Raw genomic sequence first — 24,409 nt, 5'->3', positions numbered from 1 at the left:
AATGATTTCCCAAAGAATGATTTCTGAGCATGAGAACTGGAACTTAATGGGGAGGGAGTTGAGGTTAATAAACTACAGACTTTTACTCATTTTTCTAATGTAGTGCAGCATTTTAGTTAAGCTATGCCTAAAATTTCTAAAACTGAGAGTGTTAGAAAATACTGTACAAGAGCTTAATCCTTTTTCTTGATTTTATTTGGGGGTTTTGGCTTTCTTTTTTTTTTTAACAAATCCTGAAGGGGTGATGGGAAGAGAATAAATTCAACAAGAATTTTAACCACAGGCAAGGTGACATTAATCTCAAAGATGTTCCAGATGAACTTGAACTGTCTTGAAGGATACAAACACACAGACAAAAACCCCTGCAGGGACTGTATTTGAATAACCAAACTCAGCCAGTTCAGCACTCTAGTACTAGCTGTAATATAGTAGGTAGTGAATCAGGTGCTGGGGTGTTTAAAACAAAACAAAACCCAAAAAACTTAAAAACCTATCCAGCTAACATTTTTTAAGCAAGTTTTAATGTTTTACTTAAGTGGTTGGGCACTGTTGGTTCTTGGTCTGGTCTTGTACCTCTGCCACTGTGATTTCCAGTGGAGTTGGATCAGCTGTGGAAATGATGGAAATTTATTCTGTATTCAGTAGTCCTGGTGTTTACAAGGTTCAATTCTGGTTTATACCACTTTGCAAAAGTAAAATAAATGTCTATTTTAAATTCATATTTCATTTTTACCTAATACCCATGATAGTTATGTCTTACTGTATTTACAGGTTTTGGTAAATAACCAAAACTCATATTACTTCAAAGAGTGATTGTAGAATTGCCATTCCATTCAGACTGAGATAATGTAAATAAGATGTAAAACCTAGTGAGTGTAGTATCGAATTCCAGACACAGAGTGTCTGTGCAGTTTTGTTTTGGTACATTTCAACATTTCTATATTCTGTAAAAGCAGTTAAAATTACTCACATGTGTGCAAGTAGCAATAATCCAGAGACTTGAGCAAACAGGAACTTGAATTGTTACGGGTTAACACTGCAGGTTCAGCTTTGGACAGAGCATTCTGAGGATGAAGATAAGGCTTGGTCCCGTGTCTGTGTTGTGCCTGCTTGTCAGCGCTGAATACAGACTCCCAAAGTTTGGACAAAACCCCACAATATGTTCAGTGAAACATTACTGAACTGTCTGGATCAGCTAACAGGGAACAAGTTAGCTTTTAGGCTTTTCCTTAACAGCAGAAGAGGATTATTTGAGTATGGAGATTCTTTTCCTTTATATGTATCTAAATGTTATGTGAAATCAACCTTGTTAAAAAGCTCTGTCTTTCCTTGTTTATCTTTATCCAGCTGACTTTTTTTTCATCCCATATTTTGGCTGAAGGAGACTGACCAATATGTACTGGAGTAATTTCCATATGAAATAATTTTTTCACTTGGACCTTGATAGGCTCCAGACCTTCACCTTCCAGTGGCTCCTACCATTCCCTGCTTGCAGCAGCTACAGTGGCCACTCTCCTTTGAGGGGTGTCAGGTGCCCCAGTAGCTCATTTCAACTGACTGATCACTTTCTTTTCTTCTTGATATATTTCCTGGTTATTGCCAGGATCACTCTCTGTTGCTCTGCCTCATGGTCACTGGCAAGCCTGAGATAATGTGATGGATTTTAAGAGTGTGGGGAAAGAGGGAGAGTATTTGGGTCTGTCTGTTGATTGCTTCGTCATGCATTTAGGGATTTATGGATGTGTGACATTCTTCTACCCATTCTGCAGGCTGATGGTCATCAGCAGAGCCCTTCTGTAAGCCTATAGCATGGCTCATTAAAATGCTTGATGGGAGCTTATGTAAGCAAATTTAGCAAATGTGATGCATAATCAGAAGGAATTTTGAAAGTGGTGTATAACCATCCATATTGTAAGAAGGAATCACACATTCTCCCCGGGGCTGAGAAATCTCCTAAGTGGAAATTCCAGCAGCAAGAAAATTTGTTGTGAAACTGGGAATAGCAGCACTGGTTTTACTTTGGTAGTGCTGCACATTTCTTACAACCTCAATAAAAATGTTTTTAATTCCCCATTAAGTTGGACATAACAGGGAAAAAAAAAGTGTTGCAGCATAGCCACACTTAAAGGAATAAGTCTGTAGGCTTAATATATCCCAGGTTTCCTCTTAACTGGCAGTGGTCTAGCCTTTGAAGCTTAGGTTATTGTGTTATCTAAGAGGAAAACAGAATTTTCAGTCTAATCATTAGGCATTTTTGGGCTGTGGAAATGGCAGTGATATTCTGCCTTGCAGGAGAAAGAGGCTGATGTTTCCAGAGCTCTGATAAACTACTGCTCAAACAAAGAGAACAAAAAATGGCAGCGTGTGACATTTTTCCTGTTAACAGTGACTGTTACAATGACGGAGCACATGAACTTTGTCCACTCTCATTAGAGACCAAAGAGTCCATCATTGTTACTGGCTTCTCAGCACATGTCATGTTTCTCCATGTATCTAATGCTCTCTCTTTTCACACCTCATCAGTGTGATGAAACTGCTGAGTTTTGAGTAATCTTCTGGGCAGTAGGAAAACTGCCAGGAGACCCTTTCCACAGAGGGACTGGGAGCATAAACCCCAGGCAAGAGACAATGTGGTTATCTTCGGGACAGTGAATGTAAAATTCTGTGTGTAGAAAAAATGCTGCAGATATCCAGGTTGTTATTCAGTGTCTCCCTGTGGCTCAGGGCAATACAGAAGGTTATACCCAGGCAGTGTATAAAAACTATTTAAGTAAATCCTGTGTATTTTAAAGATTATTTTTATATCTTAAATGCCTTCCTTTTTTTTTTTTCCCTCCCCAGTCTTTGCACTGCAATTTCAGTGGTTCAGGACAGAGTTGAATCCTCTTGATTGCATCACATGAGATAGTTTTGTCAAGATCTGAACTTGCTATTAACTGGCCTGATAAGCAATGTGAATCTGAAACAGATGTTCATTAATCCTTTTTTTAGAGGTTTAAACATATGATCTGTTATTGGGACTACAATGATATTTTTAATTACCATTATCAGATGAAAACTTCATGTTTTAAAACTGTCGTAAGTCAAGAGGGTAGTTGTAGGCTGTTACACACTTGCCATTCTAGAAGAAAATATAATGCAACTCTGCTTTTGTTGCCTTTAGATGGATGTTCTTTTGTCTTACATTTTGCCACTTTTTAAATTTTGCATTCTGTTTTCTTAAATATACTTTGTATATTTAAGAAATATTATATATCTAATATGCTTTAGATACTTTGATCTTTTAAAGGTTGCATTGAGAGATCACTTTCAGCAAGACCTGGCTCTCCTTTTCCATAGTGTTTGCATTGGTGTTTGTCTTATGGCAGTGCTTTTGGTCTCAAGTAAAGAGTAAAGGCTGGTTGTGCCAGATGCTACAAAAGCCACATGATAATAAATATTAAGAACATTTGTTTACACTCACAAGACATATACACAACAGGAAAGGAAAGGTTGCACAGTTGTTCTGATAATAGAAATCTTGTTTTGGAGACCTACTTAGTTTTCTTGTTTGCAGGCAGACTTGAATCTTTTATTTTTAACCAAAAGTAAAAATTTGTTTGCTGTTTTTGAGGGGTCTGATGTTTGATTGTGTCAGTAAGTGCATGGAGTCTTGGATATCTACAGCAGCTGTTGAAAACCAGCCCAGTTTGGAGTCAGACTCAAACTACTGTGGTCACATTGATATCACATTGCTGGGAGTGAAATTATCTGGTGTTGTATGCTTAGGGGTTTGGGATGTTTGCTCTACAGAAATATGAATGAACATAGGCAATAAGATGAGATAGATCTCTGTCAACATCACACTGAGTATGAGCTACACCACTCTGTTATACACACACACACAAAATTAGCTTCCAAACTGCCTCAGAAGAAATTCCAGAGTTTGCATGCAGCCGGGGGAATAAAGGATATTTCTGTTTCTGAGGCATTAATTATACCTGCAGATTTTGTATGGTGTAAGCTTGCCATGCTCTGCATATTCTGTCCATTAGGATTAGGACTGTGATTGCCTTATGTTTCATAAAATGAAATTCATTGAAGTTCTCCTTTGTTTGAAGTGCCACAAAAAAATTATAAAATACATTAGACTCTGAGCATGTGTGAGAAACCCAAACGCTAAACTTCTATTGCATGATAAAGCCAACTTTATTCTGGCCTTCATAGTGGCTCTGACAAGATATTTTTACATTAGGAGTGAGTATTTTTTACACTTCAAGTGCAAAATTTGAAGTTAGCTAAAAATGTACACGATTTTGAGTTTATGAAAATCATTACTTATGGGGGAGTTCTTTTTAGACAACTTTCACACAGCATCTCTCATTAGTCAAAAGAGGCAGGAGATAAATCCTAAATCTTCTGTTCATGTAAACAGTGAGGCTGTCCTCACTGTTTGATGACAGGAGAAGTAGAGAGACAAGAAAAGCAAGTAAAATATTTGTGGTTGAAATATGACACACTTTCACTAGCTCTGTGTTGGTTTAATTGTTTTCTGCCGTTTGCCTAAATGAGGAAGGAGTTAGTATACTCACAGTGATTCACACTTGGTGGAGTTTTTGTTTGCACCAGAAGGATGAAGGACAATGATTTTCCCTGAATCTTGTAATAGATTTCCAGGCCTTCAGTACCTTTGTTGCCAAGTTACTATTTAATTTCTGCACTCTGACAGGAAATTCAATACAGATCATCTAAAATTTTCTATATTTCCCTCTCTTAAGTCTTTTCTGCCTAGCTTTTTGTTACATTTGTTATCTATGAAGTGTGGAATGGGATAAAATTGGGCATTCCCTATTCAGTTACTCTTTTGGGCACCCACATGGATTGAATTTCATCAGAAAGAATGGAACTTGGCACAGAAGCTACTTTGCAGAACTGATAATAGAATTGGGATCAAAGAGCTGGCAGTATTTATACTTTGTACACAAATTATGCCATAAATGTTGCTTGACTAGAGATAGTGCATCTCTTCTTCACACTTCCTGTTTTATTTTAAAGAGGTTGCATTCATATTTACTAAAAAAGTATTACTATTGCAGTAAAAATACAGAATAGAATCCCTTTTGTCCTTTCTTTGGATACAGTATCATATCTGGAAAGAAAGTCCCTAAAATAGGTCTAAAGAACTGAGAGGGAGTGTAGTATTTCTAGCAGGCAATTCATTCACTACTGACACTCATTGATTAAGTGAATTGTGCCAACACTATTTTTAGTCAATTTTACAAGTTCCTGAATTCAGCACTTTTGAAAAGTTAGAACATAACAATTGTTATTTTTAGCAATAATTGCCTAAGGATGTCTGTGTGCTTACCTAGGGATAATGAGAAGATAGATCCTGCTGTGTCTGCCAGGTGCTCATAGCAGGGGGAGCTTGTAATGGGAGAAGTTACAAAAACTATTTCAAGAGTGAAGAGTTCAAACTTGTGACTCAGCCACAGTTTGGTCCTTATTCTACTCTGGAGGGGAAGTAGGATTTGCCAGAGTAATACCTCATGAAAATGGTAATATCCTTTGAAGAGAGATGTTCATAGTGCTATTACTCACTAAAAATTTCTGTATGAAACTATTTCAGCTTAACTGACTATATTTTGCTGCTAATCTCATCTCTAGGTGTTTAGTCAATAATCAACAAAGTGCCAAACAAAGTGTCACTCTGTAACTGATGACCTCTTGCTCTACAATTCAGCTTCTCCCAGTCCTGTTCTGGAGAGTTTGCAAACAGAAGTCCTTACAGTGGGAGAACGTCACAAGTAACAGCAAAATAAAGCTGAAGATGCAGCAAAAATGTAGATGAGTAATGTTGTGTGTACTGTGCTCCTGAGAGCAGTGTACTTCTCAGCCACTTGGGGTGATGCAATTTATGCATCTGTTCCTCAGAGCTGTGTTGAAATATCGTCAGAATTTGACTTGCTAATGGCCTATATTTTCTCTAATTCAGTATGCAATAAAGTAAGTATTTGCATTTTAATAAAACGAAGGAAGTTAAACCAAAGGTCACTGTTATGTTTGGCAGAATGTTCAGTGTGGGTTTAAGTTGGGATCACACCCTATAAAGGTATGCAATTACAAAAAGCAGTATAATTCCTAAATGTAGAGCACAACGATTTCACACCATGCCTGTTTATGGATGCAGATTTTTTCTGCTGTGAGTTAAATGTCCTGCCTTGCATCTCGTTGCTGATGTTTTCTATAAAGCTGTTGTAGTCCCAGGGAGGGAAATGCCTTTGCCATGTCTGCACTGCACCAAATCTGTTTCCTCGACTGCCAGTCTTTACACACCCGATACGGAAACAGCCCTTTAGTGAACACTTAGTTTTCAGCATTTATGGAAGTGTCAATCTTGGGCAGACCCCCAGGAGAAGGCCTGAGGGCCCTTCCTGAGCTGTGCAGATGGCTGAACTTCATTTTGATCATCCCTGAGGTTTCTGCATTCATAGCCCTGCCTGTGAACTGGGGGTTGGTTTTGTAGCTCCTAACGAACAGCTGCTGCGCTAATTGCCGTTCTCCCCGGTTTTGGGGGAGCAGACAAAGGCGGCAGGAGCTCCTGGAGCAGCCCAGCTGCGGGGTGTCCTGGCTGGTTGTGCCTGAAATACGAAGGTGAGGTAGGGCAAGAAGAGGTTTATTACCCTGTTTTCTGCCAGTGCTGTGGAAATTAGAGGAGTTTGCACTCCAGGGTTGCTAACCCAGCTTCTGTTACTGTTCGGAATTAGCGTTAGAAAAAGGAAGGTCATAAAGATGTCTCCCGATCCCTGCTGAGTGGAAAAGAACAGTCTGCAGAGGAGATACACTTGTAAGATCACAGCATATCTGCCCTAATGACGTGCCTTCCAAGGATGGGGCACTTCTTGAATTGTGCCAATGCCCTGTGGACCTTTCAGTCTTTTTTTAAACCCGTTTCATAACCTTTTTACCTGTTGGCTGCTATGACCTTCCATGGGCTCTGCAATACCAAAATATTTCTAGATACTCTTGATGAGTGTCCTGTAAAGACCTGATTCTTGTCTGTCACTCCTGTTGAAGTTATTACTGGTCTTAAGAAAAGGCTTAAATATTCTAGTCATAAACTAGCTCCAGTGGAATATATAGAATTGAATATAATTATCCCCATGTTGCAGATGAGCGAAAGAGACAATGAGAAGTTAAATGATAGGCCTAAATATAAATGTGTTTAGTAGATGAGATGGAAAGAGCATCCAGAAATCCTGTATTTTAATATTAGATCTGGTACTGTGTCACAGATGGATATGGAGTGAGAATAGTAATTAGGCTCTTTGTGTTATTCATTTCATTGTCTGGTATTTGTGCTGTGGAGTGACTTATGTTCACATCCACTTAAAAGAAATGTTTAAAGAAATTCCAATAGCTCTTCAGAATAATTCAATTACCTTCACAAAGCACTGGCTTTTTGCTGCTTTGTTTCATTGTGATCCCGAGCAGTGAGTGGAGGGGTGAAAACACCAATGTTGTATCCCCTTTTTTTTTTTTAATTTGTGCTCTGCATTTTGTTTGTAACATTAAGTCTTGCATATGTGTACTGCTGCTCTCCCACAGATAAAATGAAAAGTTGTATATATCAACTTAGTAGGTTCAACTGCATGTTGTCCTTTTGATGATCTGCAATCAATTTCCCAGGCATTTTCTTCTGAACTACATGCACAAATCTGCCTACCAAACTGCTAAATACTTCCAGAGGTTTGCATAACATGGTTTTGAATTACTTAAAATGGTTTTGTTACATGTTTGTGTTATAACAATTTGATGCTACTGAATTAGCAACAGTCTGCAGAGACATAAGCAAGTGTGGATTTTAACAGGAGAATTGAAATAAATTGGACCTGAATATTTGGACAGAAAACCTTAGTATATTTACTGTGACAGCATTGTATTGGGCTCTAGGGCAGCCTTTCAGTAGAGGTTTTGGAAGTCAAGTAACCCAAATCATTTAGATTAGAAAGACACACTAGCAAAGTGGAAAGACTTATTGTATTTCAAGAGTAAAAATTTAGTGTTTCGTGAGCTTGATCAGTGCAAACAGTATGTTTGAAACTGTTGAAATTATTAAGATTTGTGGTCTGTGTATTTAAATTACACATAGTTGACCCTTCTTCTTTGGTTTGTGCACCAGCAGGAGGAAACAGATGATTTGTTTCAGAGTATGTACATTCCACATACACACACAGTCTGGGTAAGACACATGCTGCTACTATTTTTTTTTTTTGTGTGATTTTGCTTTCTTTTTTTCACTTTCTTGTGCTAAACTTCTGATTTTTCTGGTCTCTGCTATTTAGTTAGGGGGATTTCTGAGTCATTAAATAATGTCCCTTTGATCTCACAGTGTCTTTAACTCGGCTGACACTCCCCAGTAACCCAGGTTAGCACCGACAGGCTCTGTAGGGATGGGCTTTAAAGTGTTATTGAAATAACTCCTGTGTCCTGAAAACCTTGGGTACACCTCCACCCCCTCTTTCCCTGTCACTGATAAGCACTGATTCTGTCAGCTTTTTTGAGGGATGTGGTGGAAAATGCAGCAGAGTGACAAGCTGCAGTTATCCTCTAGTATAAGCAGATGCAGTAGCAATAACCACAGCAATAAAGCAGAGTGCACTTAGATCAGACCTCATCTGGGGCTTGGGAGTGATTCCACACATGCATGATGCTTTCAGTTTTCTGTTGCTTTCAGGTGGATGGAAAGCATCCTTGTGTATTTTAAGGTGAACAACTTGTTTTCACTGGGGTAATCACCAGAGCTCTTCATGTTACATGAAGGAGATTCAACCCCCACTTCTCTGCAGGATTTTCCTCCCATCTGTAGGAGGAGAAGGCAGGCATTAAGAAGGGAAGTTGTTTCGGCCTCTAACAGTGTAATAAAGACTCTCAGAAGCTCTGTTAGGGTAGAGTGTGTAATGGCTGGCAATTTCTGGGTACCGTGTAAAATCTGTGGTTGCAGTGTGGAGGCTGACATGCACAGATGGAGACTGATGTAGACTCTTGAGTGTTTTGAGGAAGGAACAGCAATTCTGTGAGAATTATTATTATTATTGTGTAGCACTCAAGACCATTGGTCTAAGCAAAGTGCTGGAAAAAAGCATCTTGACATTTCAGTGGCTTAAGAGTGGGAAAATATTTGATTCACTTGTTGCAACTGATTTTCTAACTGAGAATTTAGTAGAACTGATGAAGGGATATTATTATTCCTACTATAATATCTTCCCAGTTCTGTTTTCTATGAGGTATTTTATGGGCCCTGTTCACTGGCGAGACTTACCCAAACTGTAAGAGTCATTCCATGTAAAAATGATACAGTGTTCAGTAAAATCAAAATTACATTTGAGAAGGAGGTATCCATCTGTAATAAACAGAATAAGGAGGAAAAACACAGACAGAAAAAGACAGGTTTGTCTTTTGTATAAGAACAGCAGAACGGATTTAGGACATAGGAAACAGAATAATGTTATTCAGGGCTGAGCTTCTCTAAGGAGGTCTTCATATTCCTGTAAACAGAAAGAAGCTGCTGATAGGTGCTTAAATTCAGTGCTTGTTTTCCTGCTCTTTAGTTCAGCCAAACCTAGGTGTCTATCCATAGCAAACCCTGCTTTATTTTCTATGGAACTAGAGAAGGATCAATCTACATGTGCAGTGTGTGTGTACTACTTCGTATGAGAATGAATTCTTGTGGTGATATGGTAATGAGCATGATACCCACCTAAGGTTTGCATTTTAAGTGTGCATGATGAATTGTGAATAAGGGTTTACTGATGTGGTCATTTATTTAACTGTACAGCTATAACAGACCAAAACTAATAAAGCTACAGTGGTTTCTTGTTCCCTTGCTTATGTTCTAGCAAAACGCATTTCTGATTAGCAGCAATTTCTTTGTCTAGAAGCTGACTTCCTTTTCAGGCTTTCCCATGGTTTTTCACAGGAAAATATCAGCCAGCTGAATTTCTGGTAGTAAATTTGTAGTGCCATTTGAGCCTGGGACTTGAAGTGACCAAGTTGTGTTCCTTAAGAATTGTGCTGCTATGCCAGTTTCTCCTTCTTCTCCATGTTTCATAACCATCACAAGCTTTATCTTCAGCTGTGGCAGAAAGCAGAGGTCGTTATTTGAATCAGGATGTTCCTGGTTCAAAATAGAAGTGTACTATTTATATCTTAACATGTTTACCATCTGACAGCTTCCTATGCTCTCACAGGAATGAATTAAAGACGTTGGTTTAGTTCCTATTGCAGTTATTTGTATCACTGAAGTTGCTTTTCTGTTGAGTACCTCAGCAGGAACAAGGATTGACTGCTGCTTGTTTCTCAACCAGCTTTCTTCTCTCCAGGAGCTGAATCCCATGTTTGCTAGAGTTGATTTCAAGTTTTCATTGTTTTCAGAGGATATAGTGTCAAATTGCAGGATGATTTTTGCAGACAAGATCTGAGGCAGTGTTTTATTTTAGTTATTTACTTGACCTCATAAGCCTTGCTGTTAGTTAGTGCCTTTCTGTACTGTCTCTCACCTCCTTCTAGATTTGGTCTCTGAAATACATCAGCTGAGTGTAACTGGCTTTGCAGGCTGGGCTTTGTTTGCTTCTTTGCCTTAATTCTCTCCAGAAACAGTGATTAGCAGTGATCCTTTCTTATTTATGTTTACAGAAAAATACTACTCCACGAAAAGCTGTAAGAGACATAAATGACCCATTTGCTGTTCTACCAAAAGTATAGATAGATTTAATTTACACCAGAAATTGTGACTGGAAAGTGAGCCTGCTTCTGAGAGTCCTCTGTTTCTTTTGTTTCTTTTCTAGTTTCACTGCAGATTTTTGTTTTGTTTTTCAAGCTTTGCATAAATATTCACTGTGGGTTTCTTTCCCTGTTATTACCAGCCAGCCCACTGATCAGGCACGAGGGTTGCAGTCTCACTAAGTTTGTGTATTGTGTTGGAACCAGAAATCAAATATGTGAAAATGAATGTAATATGCTTTTGAGTGTTGTGATGTTCAGTGGGTGACATACATCATGAAGACCTTTCTTGTCTACAATTTGTTATGAAGATGAATCATTCTTTGGGGAAAGGTTATAGTCATGTTGTAAATAGCATTCTAAAACTGAAAAAAAAAAAAAGATCCAGCAGTGATAAATAAGTACCATCTGGAATCTGAAGTATATAATTGCATTATGATTTCTCATCCACGTAAAATAAACCCTTGAGAATGTTTAAGTTGAAGGCACAGTCACAAAGATACCCAAATCTGTTAACTTTTTCAAGTACTGAAGTGAAATTAATTAAAACAGTATGTTCCATGTGAGATGGAAAGACTCATAGAGCCAAGACGATGGAATTCCTTGTAGCACAGCTGTATGGTAGTAGGTATTTAGAGAAGCTGTGTAGTAAATTTTACCCTGTTTAAAAAAAAAGAGGGCTCACTTTAATTATTTGGCAGATGATAATGAATTGTCATCAACAAAAGCCCCCAAATGCCTTTTGTGATTTAAATTTGGTTGATGTATCTCCAAGATGAAGCAGTGGATGCAGATGAGTTTTGTATGAGTTTGTCTAGCTTTGAGAAATATGCACTGCTGGAAATTAGTCTTTTCTGTGACTAACAGGGATTTCTGAGAAGACATAGGAAAAAAAGAAAATAAATGGGAGAGCAGTGAAGAAAGCAAAGTGCCTTTTGAAATAACTACTCTGAATCAATATCACATACATTTCTTCTTCTGCCAGCTGCCCACTCATTTTCTCTTTTAATAGAAAGACTTGTCATGGTTCTGAAACAACTAGTGTAGGGAGCCATGGAATTTCTTAGGAAGTGGGTTTGTGCTTGCAAGACTGACTAGGTAATGGATTTGATCTCTTTATGGTGTATACAACATATCAAAATGGTAGAAGCAACACTTTGTTTTTCCAAAGACACTCCTCCGATGTAGAAGCAAAACTTCAGGAATAGCTTTGTTTCCTTTCTGAATGCTTTGGTAATAAAATTTTGTTATTTGAAAACTCTTTTACTGGCATTCATTTAGTCTTGAAATGCTTTTGTGAGGGAAGCATTACTATAATGTGTGTTTTGTAGACATAGATCTGGAACATCAGATAAGTCAGTAAATTATTTGTCCCATGTATCTCACTCAACAAGCCCTTGGAGTACAAACTTGGGTAGAACCTTAACAAACCTGGCCCTGGGTCCTGTGCTCCTTGCTCAAAGCCACACTGTCTGCCAGCTGAGGTGTGTCTAGGGACAGACACACAGGAGACTTGCAAGACTTGCAGAATTGATTTCTTCTCTGAAAAACTACTAGGTGACTAAAATCAAAGAGGCATTTGTTTTACTGACTTCTGTTATTCCTGTTCCTTTCCTTTTAGCTGGTGCTGCCGGAGTATTCCATCCACAGTCTTTTCTGCATAATGTTTTTATGTGCTCAGGAGTGGCTCACACTGGGGTTAAATGTTCCTTTGCTTTTTTATCACTTCTGGAGGTAAGCCCTTCTTTTATATGCTGACTGCTTTTTAGCCTTGCTTGCCAGCTCAGCACACATGCAGATTGTGTGAACATTGAAGGACAGTGATACAGGCGTAGATAAATATCTCTTGCCTAGAGGCTCTTGCCTATAAGCCCTGAAACTTATATTTCCAGAGAAAAAGGAAATTTTTTCATCATTTAGGATGGCTAAGGAAAACATATGATAATACAATGCAGCCTTCAGTTACTTAGATGGATATTCTGAAGGGTGTCAGGATGCACTCATCACAAGTGAAAACATGGAAATTAAATAGACTGGAATCTGAATGTAGAACTTGGTGAGGCTTTAAATACTTCACAGATGGGGAGTTGCAAGACAGTTCATATCTGAAAGAGCTTGGACCTCTTCATTCAGCCCTAGCAAGGAAACCTTTCCATTGTAGTTGTGAAATAGAGATTGGGAAGGTTGACAGATTTTTGTGTCTCATCTTCTTTGACAGCTTTTTTCTTCTTTTTTCAGTGTAAAGTAAGTTGTTTCTTTCTGTAGAGTAGGGAATTTCTGTTCTGCAAGGGAATTCTCTTTTAGAGACTCATGGAGTAGGGATTGGAGTAGGTGAAGAGCAGTCTCTTCACACTGCCCATATGAAGAAGTGGGGAGTGTTCCCACTCTGGATATCTAAATTGTGTTCACATTTACCAAGGGGCTTCCAGAGTTGATCACATAAGACCTGCTGTTGTTTTCCAGACAGGCAGTGCAGCTGCTGCTGCTGCATCTCCCTCTGCATTCTAGCGGAGGATCAGCCTTCTGTTGCTTCTGAAAATAACCAAGAGACATCAGTTTTTGTGGTTGTCAGTCTGGAGACTTCCCTAGTTTTGTATTTTCACAATGTTTGTAAAAGCACAGATGATTTTTGTCTGTCAGGGTCTCTTTGTGTTACAAAGGTACATATGGTAGCAGAAGAATAATTCTGTAAAGAAGTCAAAATCATCCTCTCAACCAGGAACTAAAAAGCAGCAGCTTTTTTACACTTTTTTTCTGCAAAAGCTGGGTCGTAATGCAGAGTCATATGATAAAGTGTATTATTCAGAAATTAGAGTGCCAGTATAGTTCTCAGAAAGCTAAATGAAATGAAGCTACAAGTGCTTTTCTCCCTATTGTTCTGCTTCAATAAAAAAGATTATGTCTTATGCTGCTCTTTTGCTGAGGGTTAACAACCCTTCGTGTGACAATGAGCCCCATTTAAAAATTTTCTAAAAATAAATATATCCCAAGAGGAAAATGGTCAGATTCTAAGTAATGATATCAACTTTTGGAGAAAACTTTTGATTCTTTCTTTTTTCTATGATTCTTCATATGCTTTGCTATAAATACTCTATAATTACTGCTGCTTTAACCACAGGCAGGTTTGGGGTCATTGTGTCAAGTTCTGCACAGAACCATGGGAAGACACTGTCTGCATCCAAATGAAGAAAATTAAGCAAGATTTCACCTGTGGTTCTCCATAAAAGAACCTGCAATCTTATTAGAGGTTGTAAATGGATGTGACTAACAATGGTAGGGAGAAAGGAAAAGTTATTTTGAGAACATCTCCTTTCAAAGTAGTGCTGCTGGTCACTTGCTTGCTGTTTTTATATCTTCCTGTCTATCTATCCATCTGTAAGCAACCAGCAATGTTCTGCTTACTTTGTCAAAGCAGCAGAAATAACAATATTTCCTCTGATTTGTGCTGATCTTAGGGCTGTTCATTAACTTTGTTGAGGACTTTTTATTTTTTGTTTTGCTTTTGCTTTTTCCTGCAAACTGAGACAAAAGCTCCTTTTCCAAAGAAGGTCTTCTGTCACGATTTTCTCAAACATTCAGTCATTACTGAGAATAATTAGAAATTTCTCCTATGTAAGAAGAAAAATATTTTCTGAAGAAAATTATTTGGATGATAAATTCTTGAGCAGTGCCACATGTAGAAAACATTGGTCAGCCACTTCTTACATTACTCCATATTGGCTTTTTTCCTTTTCAGAGTTGGAGGAACCTAGCTACCAGTTGGTTGGGACTGTCACCTTTCATCATGTCTGAAATCAGTTGTGTAGGTGCAGTAAAAACCCTGTAATCCTTCCTCTACTCTGTGATCACAAACCACCATATATTGTCACTCATAGCGTGTGAGTTATCAGCGGATAAGTCAGAAATAACTCTGTAGGAAGGGGAAATGTTTTGATCTGAAGAATTAATAGAATGCAGAAAATCCACATTCATTAATTGCTTGGTGCAGTAAGAAAGGAGTGCTCAGACTAGCATCCTGATTTTTACAATGTCTGGAAACAGAGACTTGAGAAAGAAAGGGGTATTCCTCCTATATTATGGAAGATGGTAGTCAGGTGTGTATCTGAGCATACTTAATACAGATTATTACAGAGTCATTCCAGGTGTCTCCTGCTCTTTCAGGTATTTTCGTTGCCCAGCAGATAGCTCAGAGCTGGCATATGATCCGCCTGCAGTCATGAATGCAGATACCTTGAGTTACTGCCAGAAAGAGGCCTGGTGTAAGCTGGCCTTCTACCTCCTTTCCTTCTTCTACTATCTCTACTGGTAAGTCTGGCCATTTCACTAAGAGAACAGTAGCTGCTTTTCATTTCACTTGTGGAATTGCATTTAGGAATGACTGGAACCAATTGGACAACTTCCTTAGTCTCATAAAAGGTTGCTTCTGCTGTTGATTCAGGGAAGCACTCCCACTGACTGCTGGCACTTCAGTACAGAATATTTAGTGTTTACCTAAAGCCAGAGTCAGGCCTCAGCACCAACCAAAGGAAAATACTTTTGCTTCTCTGTATGGTCTTTTAGGATGGGTGGAATAGCGAATGTTGTGCTAATGGCATTACATCAAATAAAAAACTATAATTCCTTATGATTTAAGAGGATCATAAGAAAAATACTATACCTTTGTTGTGGTAATACTCAAGATGGTAAATAAATGGGTAGATAGATGTTGGGTGGAAACATGGGATGTACCATGCCTCTAATAATTCCTACAGGCTCCCTTTCATGACAGGGCAAAGCCTGTGCATGATCCAAACCCCTAATTAAAGTACATTCATGGAGATATGCACACCAGTTGGGCATTGTCCCCCTGCCCCTTTCAGTTGTCACATGTCCTCACTGCACAGGCACAAATGCCCAGTGCAAAAATAGGTCAGGGTCATTTAAGGTAAGGCCTTGCCAGTATCCCAGTGCTTTTAGTCACCCCTGTAATCACACCATGGAAACTACTGGACAAGAAACTCTAACACACTTTAAATGGAGGTGATGTTTTGCTGTCTTTCTTCTACTCCTTCCTCTGTGATGTATTTGCATAGAGTTGCCTCTTCAAGCCATTCTTGCATGTAGTCATCCCTCTGCAAGGTGTGTGTGCTGGTGGAAGTATGTTTTTCTCCTCTGATTACTGGTGTCTTACCTGTTCTGCTGTTCCCCAGATCTTGAGGAGTCACTGCTGCATGTTGTTGCTTCTCAATATTCCTTTTAAATGCTATTGAGGTTTGTGGAAAAAAGCATTTTTTAACTCCACATTTTGTATTGGGATCTGTAGTGTGGTGTAGCATTTCTCCTGAGACTTTACTGCTGTGCAGCTTCCTCTGAGCCCTTCAATCTAAAACATGGCCACCATCCAAAACCCACTGCCTGGTGCTAGATAAAATAGTATAAAGAGACGTTTATTTAGTGCTTTCCTAGGTATTGGCAGAATTATAATTGCAGCAAAATGGAGCTGTGGCAATATATACTGTTTTCTCTGATTTTCAGAGTTGCATTTAACATGTAGGGATTCAGTCCAGCTGCTGGCTGCATTTTATGTTTTTTCTAGTGCACAGAATTTTTTTTCCAAAGGAATCAAAACAATGCAGTTTCATGGAAAACCTTGCCTGCCCTGCCGAGAGTTGCTGGTTGAAGTTAGACATCAAACACGCTAAAGCAAAATGGTTTTGTTTCTTCGCTCTTCAAATCCAGACATCAGACTGAGCTTTAAAAAGCTCAAACACAGCTTGTGGTGCAGTAGGATGTCGATAATGAATTTGTTATTTCTTGAGTGTCTTTTGATACCCATCTTGAATACACCATAATTAAGATGCTTTAGAAAGATAGAAGGAATGCAAAGGAAAGCACAGGCCATTACAGTCAGACCTGAGGAACAGACAGCAAAGGGTTATAAAAATCAAAGTGCTCTGCATGCTTCAAAGGGATACTTTCATATTGTGTCTTTCTTTTGCATTCAGCATGATCTACACTCTGGTGAGCTCTTAACTGAAAGATCATTGCCAAGGACTGAAAACAACAAAGGCTGGAGGTGCAAGGACGAGTGAACCAAGGGGTGCATGATTAAAAAAAGCAAAGATGAAAACTTTGAACCCAAGCAGTAAATACGGTGATGAAAGAGAGATTCAGCAAAGAGAAGCAGAATACCATGGAAGAATGGCTGAGTTAATTCTGTTTGTCTCCTGTTTCTCAATGTATTGCAGCAAATGATTTTCAAATCCCAAGCAAACAAAAAAAATTGCAACAACGTGGGCCAAATTTTACAACTATTCACCTTTCCAGGGATAATGCTGCTTGGTTTAGTGGATTCATTAAAACTATAATGCCTATAGTCCCTGCTGTCTTCCAGGAAGCAACATTTCTTTTCTTAAGGACTATTCTGGACTGAGGAAGCACAGGACAAGATGATCCTACGCAGGAAGAAGAGCTGTACAACATTCTGAAAACAAGCAGTGAGCAGACTTCAGAAAAGATGTGTGACTGTCCTGCAGGGCTATGCTCATGACACTAGTCAAACAGGGATGTAAAATCTCATGGAACTGCTTCAGTGGTTTTAGTTTTTTGGGTTTTTTTTCCCAGCCAAAACAACAATAACAAAAGAATTTGCAGTTTCAGTGTTCTGTATTCTAACTATGTGCTATTCCTGCAGGTGAACATCCAGGATATTTCTGTACTTCATTTGTGATATGCCAATACCATACAGTGAGATGTAGAAATACATTGGGTTTAACCTAATCAGGCCAAGCACTTATGAGAATAGAGTTTCTCTGACTGAAAAAAAAAAAACAACCCCAAAAAAAACCAAACAAAAAAACCCACCACATACCAGGTAAAAACTGCATAAATTTAAAGAGGATTGTAACATAGCTATTATATTCATCACAATGCTGGATAGCGAATACTGGACCAGCTAATTGTGGTCTGTAATTCTGTTTTGCAGTTTTACTTCTGCTGTAAAATTTAAGCTGGAACAAATACACAAAATGTCTTTGTCTTGTATCAGGTTCCTATTGAAAGATGTTCAGTTTTTTATAATTTAAAGGTTTTAAAAATTTGTCATAGAATTCTCATTCTAATTCATTTATATGGGCTGCATATCTTTATACATATATATGTATATACAAATACATACCTACATAAATACAATCTATTTACATTTTAGGTCCATCTGTTTGACAAGTCAAAGGCATCAAGTGTCCAGAACTACTGCTAAATATATTTCAGTGCTGATCCAGGTAAACCCAGACTCATTCCCTCAAAGTCACTGGTGCTGTGGGTAGTAGCAAGGCTGTAAACTCGAGACTGACACCAGAGCCTTCACAGACACTGCTTGGCTCTAGCATCGGAAAGGAGCTGATAAGGTGGGTTTCTACCAGAGGTGGGCAGAGAACAGCGTGGAGAGGCCCATCTGTCCCCTGGCTTGTTCACAGCTGGTCCTGTTAGCACGAGCTCACTGCTCACCATGTTTGTTCTGGCTATTGAGAGCCAGTAGACTGAGCCTGTAGCAAGCTCTGAGGTGTTTTTAGGCTGGGCACAGCAGTTCAGCTGGAGAGATGCAGTCTCACAATGGCTGCTGAGTCATCCCATGTCTGGCACGTTCCCTATGGAGCTGGAGTTACTGTGTGCCTGCAGTGCCAGGACTCACTCTGGTTTGGTCTGGCTATATTAACAGCATTAAATCCTGTTAACCAGCAAAACACAGTGGCTGCATGCTAACTTTCTCCTGAACCATGCTAGCTCCCAAATCCTGCCTGGGCATTGCTTGGAATGGGCTGTACAAGCATTATACTGGGGTAATTCTAACAATATTTATATGAAGTTGTCCCAAGGGGTGACATTCTTTAATTTACAGTAGTTTCATTCTTTAATTTTCAGTAGTTTTTATTGGATGCATTTTATCTTCATACAATGTAGAATACCCAGTTCTAGAAGCATAAGGCTGCCAAATCAGATGTTGGGAAGCTGATTTGTACTGTGGTGGTCCACAGGTTTGGATTGCACCCACCACAGAGGTGGCTGAACTGCTCTTGAAATCACACTGACCCTGCAGACAATACAGAGATGTTCTCTCGGAGTGAGCCTGAGCTAAGGAACTTCACTGCATCATTACAGAGCTAACTGATGAAGCTCTGCTGCAGTGGAATAATTAGTGCTCAACCCGTGAAAAGCTGATGATTGTAACTGAATTTCTTCTTCTCATCCTAGCTAAAGCATCTAGTTCTATAGCAGTATAGGAACTGAATTCACAAGAGCAAATCACAGTGAATAACTTCTAGGTGTCTTGCTACCTCATAAAACTTTCATCTCTGAGCAGGTGACTGAATCTTTCTGTGCATCTTCTAGGATTTCATAGGAGATGAAAAGAAATTACTTCAGGTTCCCTATATTCCAAATACATGCTTTCAAGTCAGTTTCATTGAAAGACTTGGAATTTTGTGAGGTTGGATGGGTGGAAGTATGATCACTTCTTGCCTGAAAACACACAGGTTTCAAATCCTGAGGTTCAGGAATGAGCTGGACTGGTAGGAGGTCAATTATTTGTGTGCGGGGCTGAGTAAAAGCTCTGTGAGTCTTTGTAACTGGCATTGGCCTGTAATTTTTGACTTTGCAAAAAAGCAATTGTGTATGTGGATCTTCTGAGTGTAACTTCAGGGGACTTCAAGGACTGGAGTGGATATGCTTGGTCATTTGAAAGAGGTTCTCTACTTCAGGCAACATCATCAATACACTTACGAAACTCCACTGGAAAGCAAAACACTTCATTTGATCCTACTACTGCCTTGAGTTTCCAGGATTTCACTGCTCTGGTACTTGATTTTTTTTTTTTTTTTCATTTCCAGAATAAATTTATTCTTAGAAAATTTATTCTATTTGCTTTTGAGCCAACATCAGCCTACTTACACTTCTCTCATGCTGCTTAAGATTTCAATATACAGAGAAAGAAGTCCTTTTCACCCTCCGTTCTGTTAAAAGTGAGCTGTCTTGTGTCCTCCCATAGAAAACTCTGTTCTCCATGTCTTCTTTAAAGAGTTTTTCTGTTGTCTTTCCAGTCAAATAAATCTTTCTTAAGAGTGGATAATCACAGCTGGTCAGAGCATTCTGGAGAGTATCTCACTCTATCTAGTCCTTGCTGTGAATGGTCAGTGAAAGCTAACAGTCTTAGTTCTTTCCAATAATACTTATTCAAAAAAGTAATCACACAGCTCTCAATAGCATTTTGGTTTTTTTTGATATAAATCTTAAAGCTGATGGAAAAACTGATTAATACTATGTTCCCTTTCATTGAATTTAGTCTGCAGAGCCAGGAGTTAGACTTGATGATCCTTGTGGGTCTCTTCCAGCTCAGGAGATTCTGTGATTCTGCTTTAACCAAAGCAAGGGAAGAATAGAAAAGAATACTGTGATCTTTGGTCACAAGGAAGTGTCTTCCCCATGTCACACTTTTGAGGGAGAAACAATCTATGCTATCCTTTTTGTCTCCAGGTCCTCCTTGTTGGTTAGTGGAGGCTGGAGATTTCCTCTGCAAGTCTGCTTTCTTCCTGTCTCTTTTCCCAGAAGGCTGAATGTCACTATTTAGGAGCAGAGTTATCTTCTCTTCACAGAGAGAAGAATCTTCTGGGATTTTTTCTGATTGTACAGATAAATCCCAGAAAACACATCATCACCCTTTGCTCCTTCAGGAGCAGGTGTGAAATGCGCAGGTTCTTAAATGAGTATTCATTTTCCCCAGCTGCACCATCTGTGAAGTGAAAGAGGTGATACTTACCTTGGGAACTCTTCCCATATATGTTGTACTCTTTTTTTTTTTTCCTTTTTTTTTTTTTTTCCCAGTAACTGTTGAATCTGCTTAAAAGAAAAAGGTAAGAGGTGGAATAAAATAGGAGAGGATGAGACCTGGATGAGCTGCTTACCAAAGAGGCACCTACACAGTGTGCTCGCCTTTAGCTGCCTGTTCCTGGAAGGGATGAAAGGCAAGGTCTCCTATTTATAGTCAGGTAATTGCAGTGATGCTGAATAAATTGTTGCTGCTCTGACTGTTTCAGTTTCAAGTACAGCAAATCAGTGCTGATAGCAGAATGCTTCGCCTACAAATAATTAACTGTACTTAAGCTGTCAGAAATGTTTTTCCATCTGCTTCCTTGAGCCGTATTCTTCCTTTTGCACTAAGCCCCTCAAAGAGAAAGAAAAACTTCTTCAACCCACACCTTACAGAAACTCAGAAACTGCTCTGAGGTTGTTATGATCTGGCAATGCTGTTGGGGTCATGAGTAATCCTACACTGTTAGCAAGGGTATTAGCAATCTATTGCTTTTCCTTTCTCCATTCCATCCCCACACAGGCATTTTTGCCAAAAAAAATGGAAAAATCACAGCGCATGATCCAAAATCCTTGAATTTACTGGGGGTTATTTGTTGTTTCCATTTAATGCCCATTCCCTCTATGTGGGAAATAGGTTCACACTGGAAAGTCTCTAGACTTTTGTTGGTAGGATCCTTTAGATCTTGATACCACATCTATTAAACTGAATTATGTTAGTAGAAAGGGAACCTGCATTTTTGAGGGATAAGGGTAAAATTTCAATGCTTATGCTAAGTTACCACAGAAAATTATACCAACTTGGTAAAAATCTGGCTACATGGAAGTTGATGGAAATCATACCTTTTGTTTCATGTGAGCCCCATGTAACACTGCATATTTTCTACCAAGAGATTGGTGGAAATTAAAAATAGAAAAAACCCCAAACAACTGCAAGAAGTTTAGTTCATCAAAAATGTTATTGGATGTTAAAAAAACTTGAGTTGCTATAAATAGAACAGAAGATGAGAAGGTCAAAAGAAACCAAGAGTTGAGGTTTTTTTTTCTTTGGGAAGCAACAAATACTAGGCTGCCATCCATGCTGCACTGAACTTTACATTGGTGATCTCAGTCCAGATTCCTGCTCTGGTGAGTTTTTCCATCATCCATTGCTCATGAACACATTGCTCTGATTTATTTTTTTTTCTGCTCAGTAACGCAGTTGCAGGTGGGAAGGAGGGAAAATTCTCCCGTGAAATCCCATATTCCCCTTCTTTTCTCCCAGAGAACATGCTGTAACAAAATTCTGATGATGTGTTTCAGTGGTACACTTCAACCAAAGAATGAAGTTCTTTGCTGCAGACAATATTCTGATGCAATTAAATAAACCACAGGTCTAGAAATATTTTTTAGTGCTTGCACACTTGAAATAGTTATTTTATTACCTCTAATTGCTGGCCAACTTCCCATGTAAGAGAAAATAAGCTTCTGTGGCCTTTCTGTGCCATCAAACTCTCAGTAAAACTCTGAGGAATGTAAAGTGCTTTTTAATTTTTTTTTTAATAATGAATCCGCATATTTGAATACTATGTTATGGCAATGGAATATAGCATTAAAAGCCAACATATCGTGTTTAGTCTAAATCGCAAAGAGTTGTTGCTCCTTTCTTCCTATAAATTATCCCTAATATCACCAGTCTCCTGGCAGACCTGAAGAAATTTGCCTGTCCCACTGTTCTGACAGTTTTGGTTGTTTTAAACAGATTTGCAGCCACTGATCATCAGTGTGAAATGCTGACTGGAAAAAACAACTTTTACAAGATTATGGAAACATTTTAAATAACACAGAAGACATCCAGTCTTGTGGAATGGCTCTCACCTGTGCATAGTAATGTAAAGTACCAAGCACTTAATAGTGCAAGTAATACATAGTACAAGTCCTGTAGAACAAGCAAAGCAGGATTTCTCTCTGTGTTCTACGAGATCTTGTGAGATGGAGGCATTTCTCTCTCTGAGTAGTGCCTGGTACTGCACAGCTGGAATTGGGAATTACACATCTAGATGGTATTATAATCCTAAATAATGAATATTTTTTCTCATGGGAGGAAACAATGGAATTCAGTGGAATTAGTCAAAATGCATTTGTTCCACTGCCACCAAGATGGGTACCTGACCTGGGCCGGTGCTGTGCCTCAGGGCCGGCTGACAAACTGAAGTGTGTATCAGCCTCTGAATGCATGTAGGCTGTAATTTGATGCTGCCAGAAAGCACTAAAATGTAAAGAACAGTGGTCAAAACTGCTCCCCATTTCAGAATTTTGCACCCTTTTAATTCATTTTGGCTTTGCCCATTTATCCTCTTTCTTCATCCCACACTGGATCCTGTTTCACGCATCTTTCAGAGCTGCATTTAAAACAAACCCAGTGCAAGCTCAGACTGGAGTAGTGGCACTGGTTCTAATCCAAATCCTTCATCTGCTTGTGGATATTTATTTGAGAATAAAATTATCCTAGTTTGGTTGTAACTAGGTACAAATGGAAATTAGCTATTTTGATAGGCATCCTTTCATCCTAGAAAATTAATAAAGCTGCATTTGTACAGGAGTTTGATGTTTAAATGTGCATTAGCACAGATTTGTTATTAGCCTAGATCAGCAGCATAGAAGTTGCCTCAATCTGGAAAAGGATGATAAATTTTTGTAGGCTGCAAAGCTGCAGAGCTGTGTTCATGGGGGGAGCATGTCCCATTTACAGGCACTGGTGTCACCTTTCATGGTGGGGTCATGCAGGTTGGTGGGGGGCATTTGGCCTGTTTTAACCCTTGTTTCAGCCACTACAGATCATATCGCCCTTGAATTTTGCCACCTATTTTGATTCTAGATCCTCGAATTCAGCCCTGAAGCAGGCTTTTTTTAATACATATTGATACATGTTTATGTTGTCTGAGACATTGCATGAGATGAACTCTAAAGGAATATAAAGTGGGTTTTATATCCCCTTTATTGTCTGTTTATAGGCTTTTAAATACTTTAGTCTTTAATTATGTGCTCCTTGATATGCACATACCCACATAGGCCATTTAAAAGCGAAATAAATTCTTGTCTGTTAATATAATGAACAAAGGAAATGCTCTTCTGTTATATTTGTGTCTTATCTGCCACAAAAAGCAGGTCCAAACAGTAACATTACTTACGGGGTTATACTAAACAAGAAAAGGAAGCTGTATTTCTAACATGTTAATTTAGAATACATTTTTGACAAGTGCTGCTGGCAGGTTCAGAGTTGCTGCTGTGGGATCATTGTAAGCCATGCCACCTCAGGTCATTTGAGAGCCTTTTCTCAAGGGATGTCAAAGATATTCCCTGAATGTGCTCTTTCTCTGAATCTTTGGCCTTGGAAACATAGATGCAGTTAGCAAGGTCTGCAGGAGAAAACAAAAGCTGATTAGTCCTGCCTGTCACCCAGAGCACTGTCATAATCCCAGCAGTGCTTCGGTTTTGAATATCTGTGGAGGAATCTGTTGTATTTTCTAGCATGTGTTTGCCTTATGAGAGCAGCCAGTGCCCCTTTATGTTAATTATTAAATAAGATTGTTAAGTTGTATTGAAAAATGTGACTCATTCTTTCAAAACCTGTTGCCTTTAAGTAGAAGCAGTATTTATCCTCCAAAAGCTTCCTGAGGTGGTAGTGGCAGCAGCAGAATTTTAATGTACCCTCTCTCATTCATCATTTGAAGTCTACAACAACAAGTGATGAATCTTTGATGAACCTTGTCACGCTTCTTTTGGATTGTAATAGCAGTTTTATAAGCTTCAAAGAAGTTCAGAAGTA

General features: G+C 38.8%; 1 protein-coding gene across 1 annotated transcript in view; it reads left to right on the top strand.

Annotated features, from left to right (window-relative positions):
• CNIH3 (cornichon family AMPA receptor auxiliary protein 3) overlaps positions 1-23,180 on the top strand; it is a 49,960-nt gene extending 26,780 nt beyond the window's left edge. The window contains exons 4-6 of the mRNA XM_030268981.4: positions 12,383-12,495; positions 14,923-15,066; positions 16,746-23,180. Of these exons, the coding sequence (XP_030124841.1) occupies positions 12,383-12,495; positions 14,923-15,066; positions 16,746-16,773 (285 nt within the window). The 3' untranslated portion in view covers positions 16,774-23,180. The remainder of the gene's footprint in view (positions 1-12,382; positions 12,496-14,922; positions 15,067-16,745) is intronic.
• The last annotated feature ends 1,229 nt before the right edge of the window (positions 23,181-24,409 follow it).

Source organism: Taeniopygia guttata, chromosome 3, assembly GCF_048771995.1.
Source record: "Taeniopygia guttata chromosome 3, bTaeGut7.mat, whole genome shotgun sequence".
Taxonomy (NCBI): domain Eukaryota; kingdom Metazoa; phylum Chordata; class Aves; order Passeriformes; family Estrildidae; genus Taeniopygia; species Taeniopygia guttata.
The sequence above is the reverse complement of the archived record's forward strand: the minus strand, read 5'-3'. Positions and strand labels throughout refer to the sequence as shown.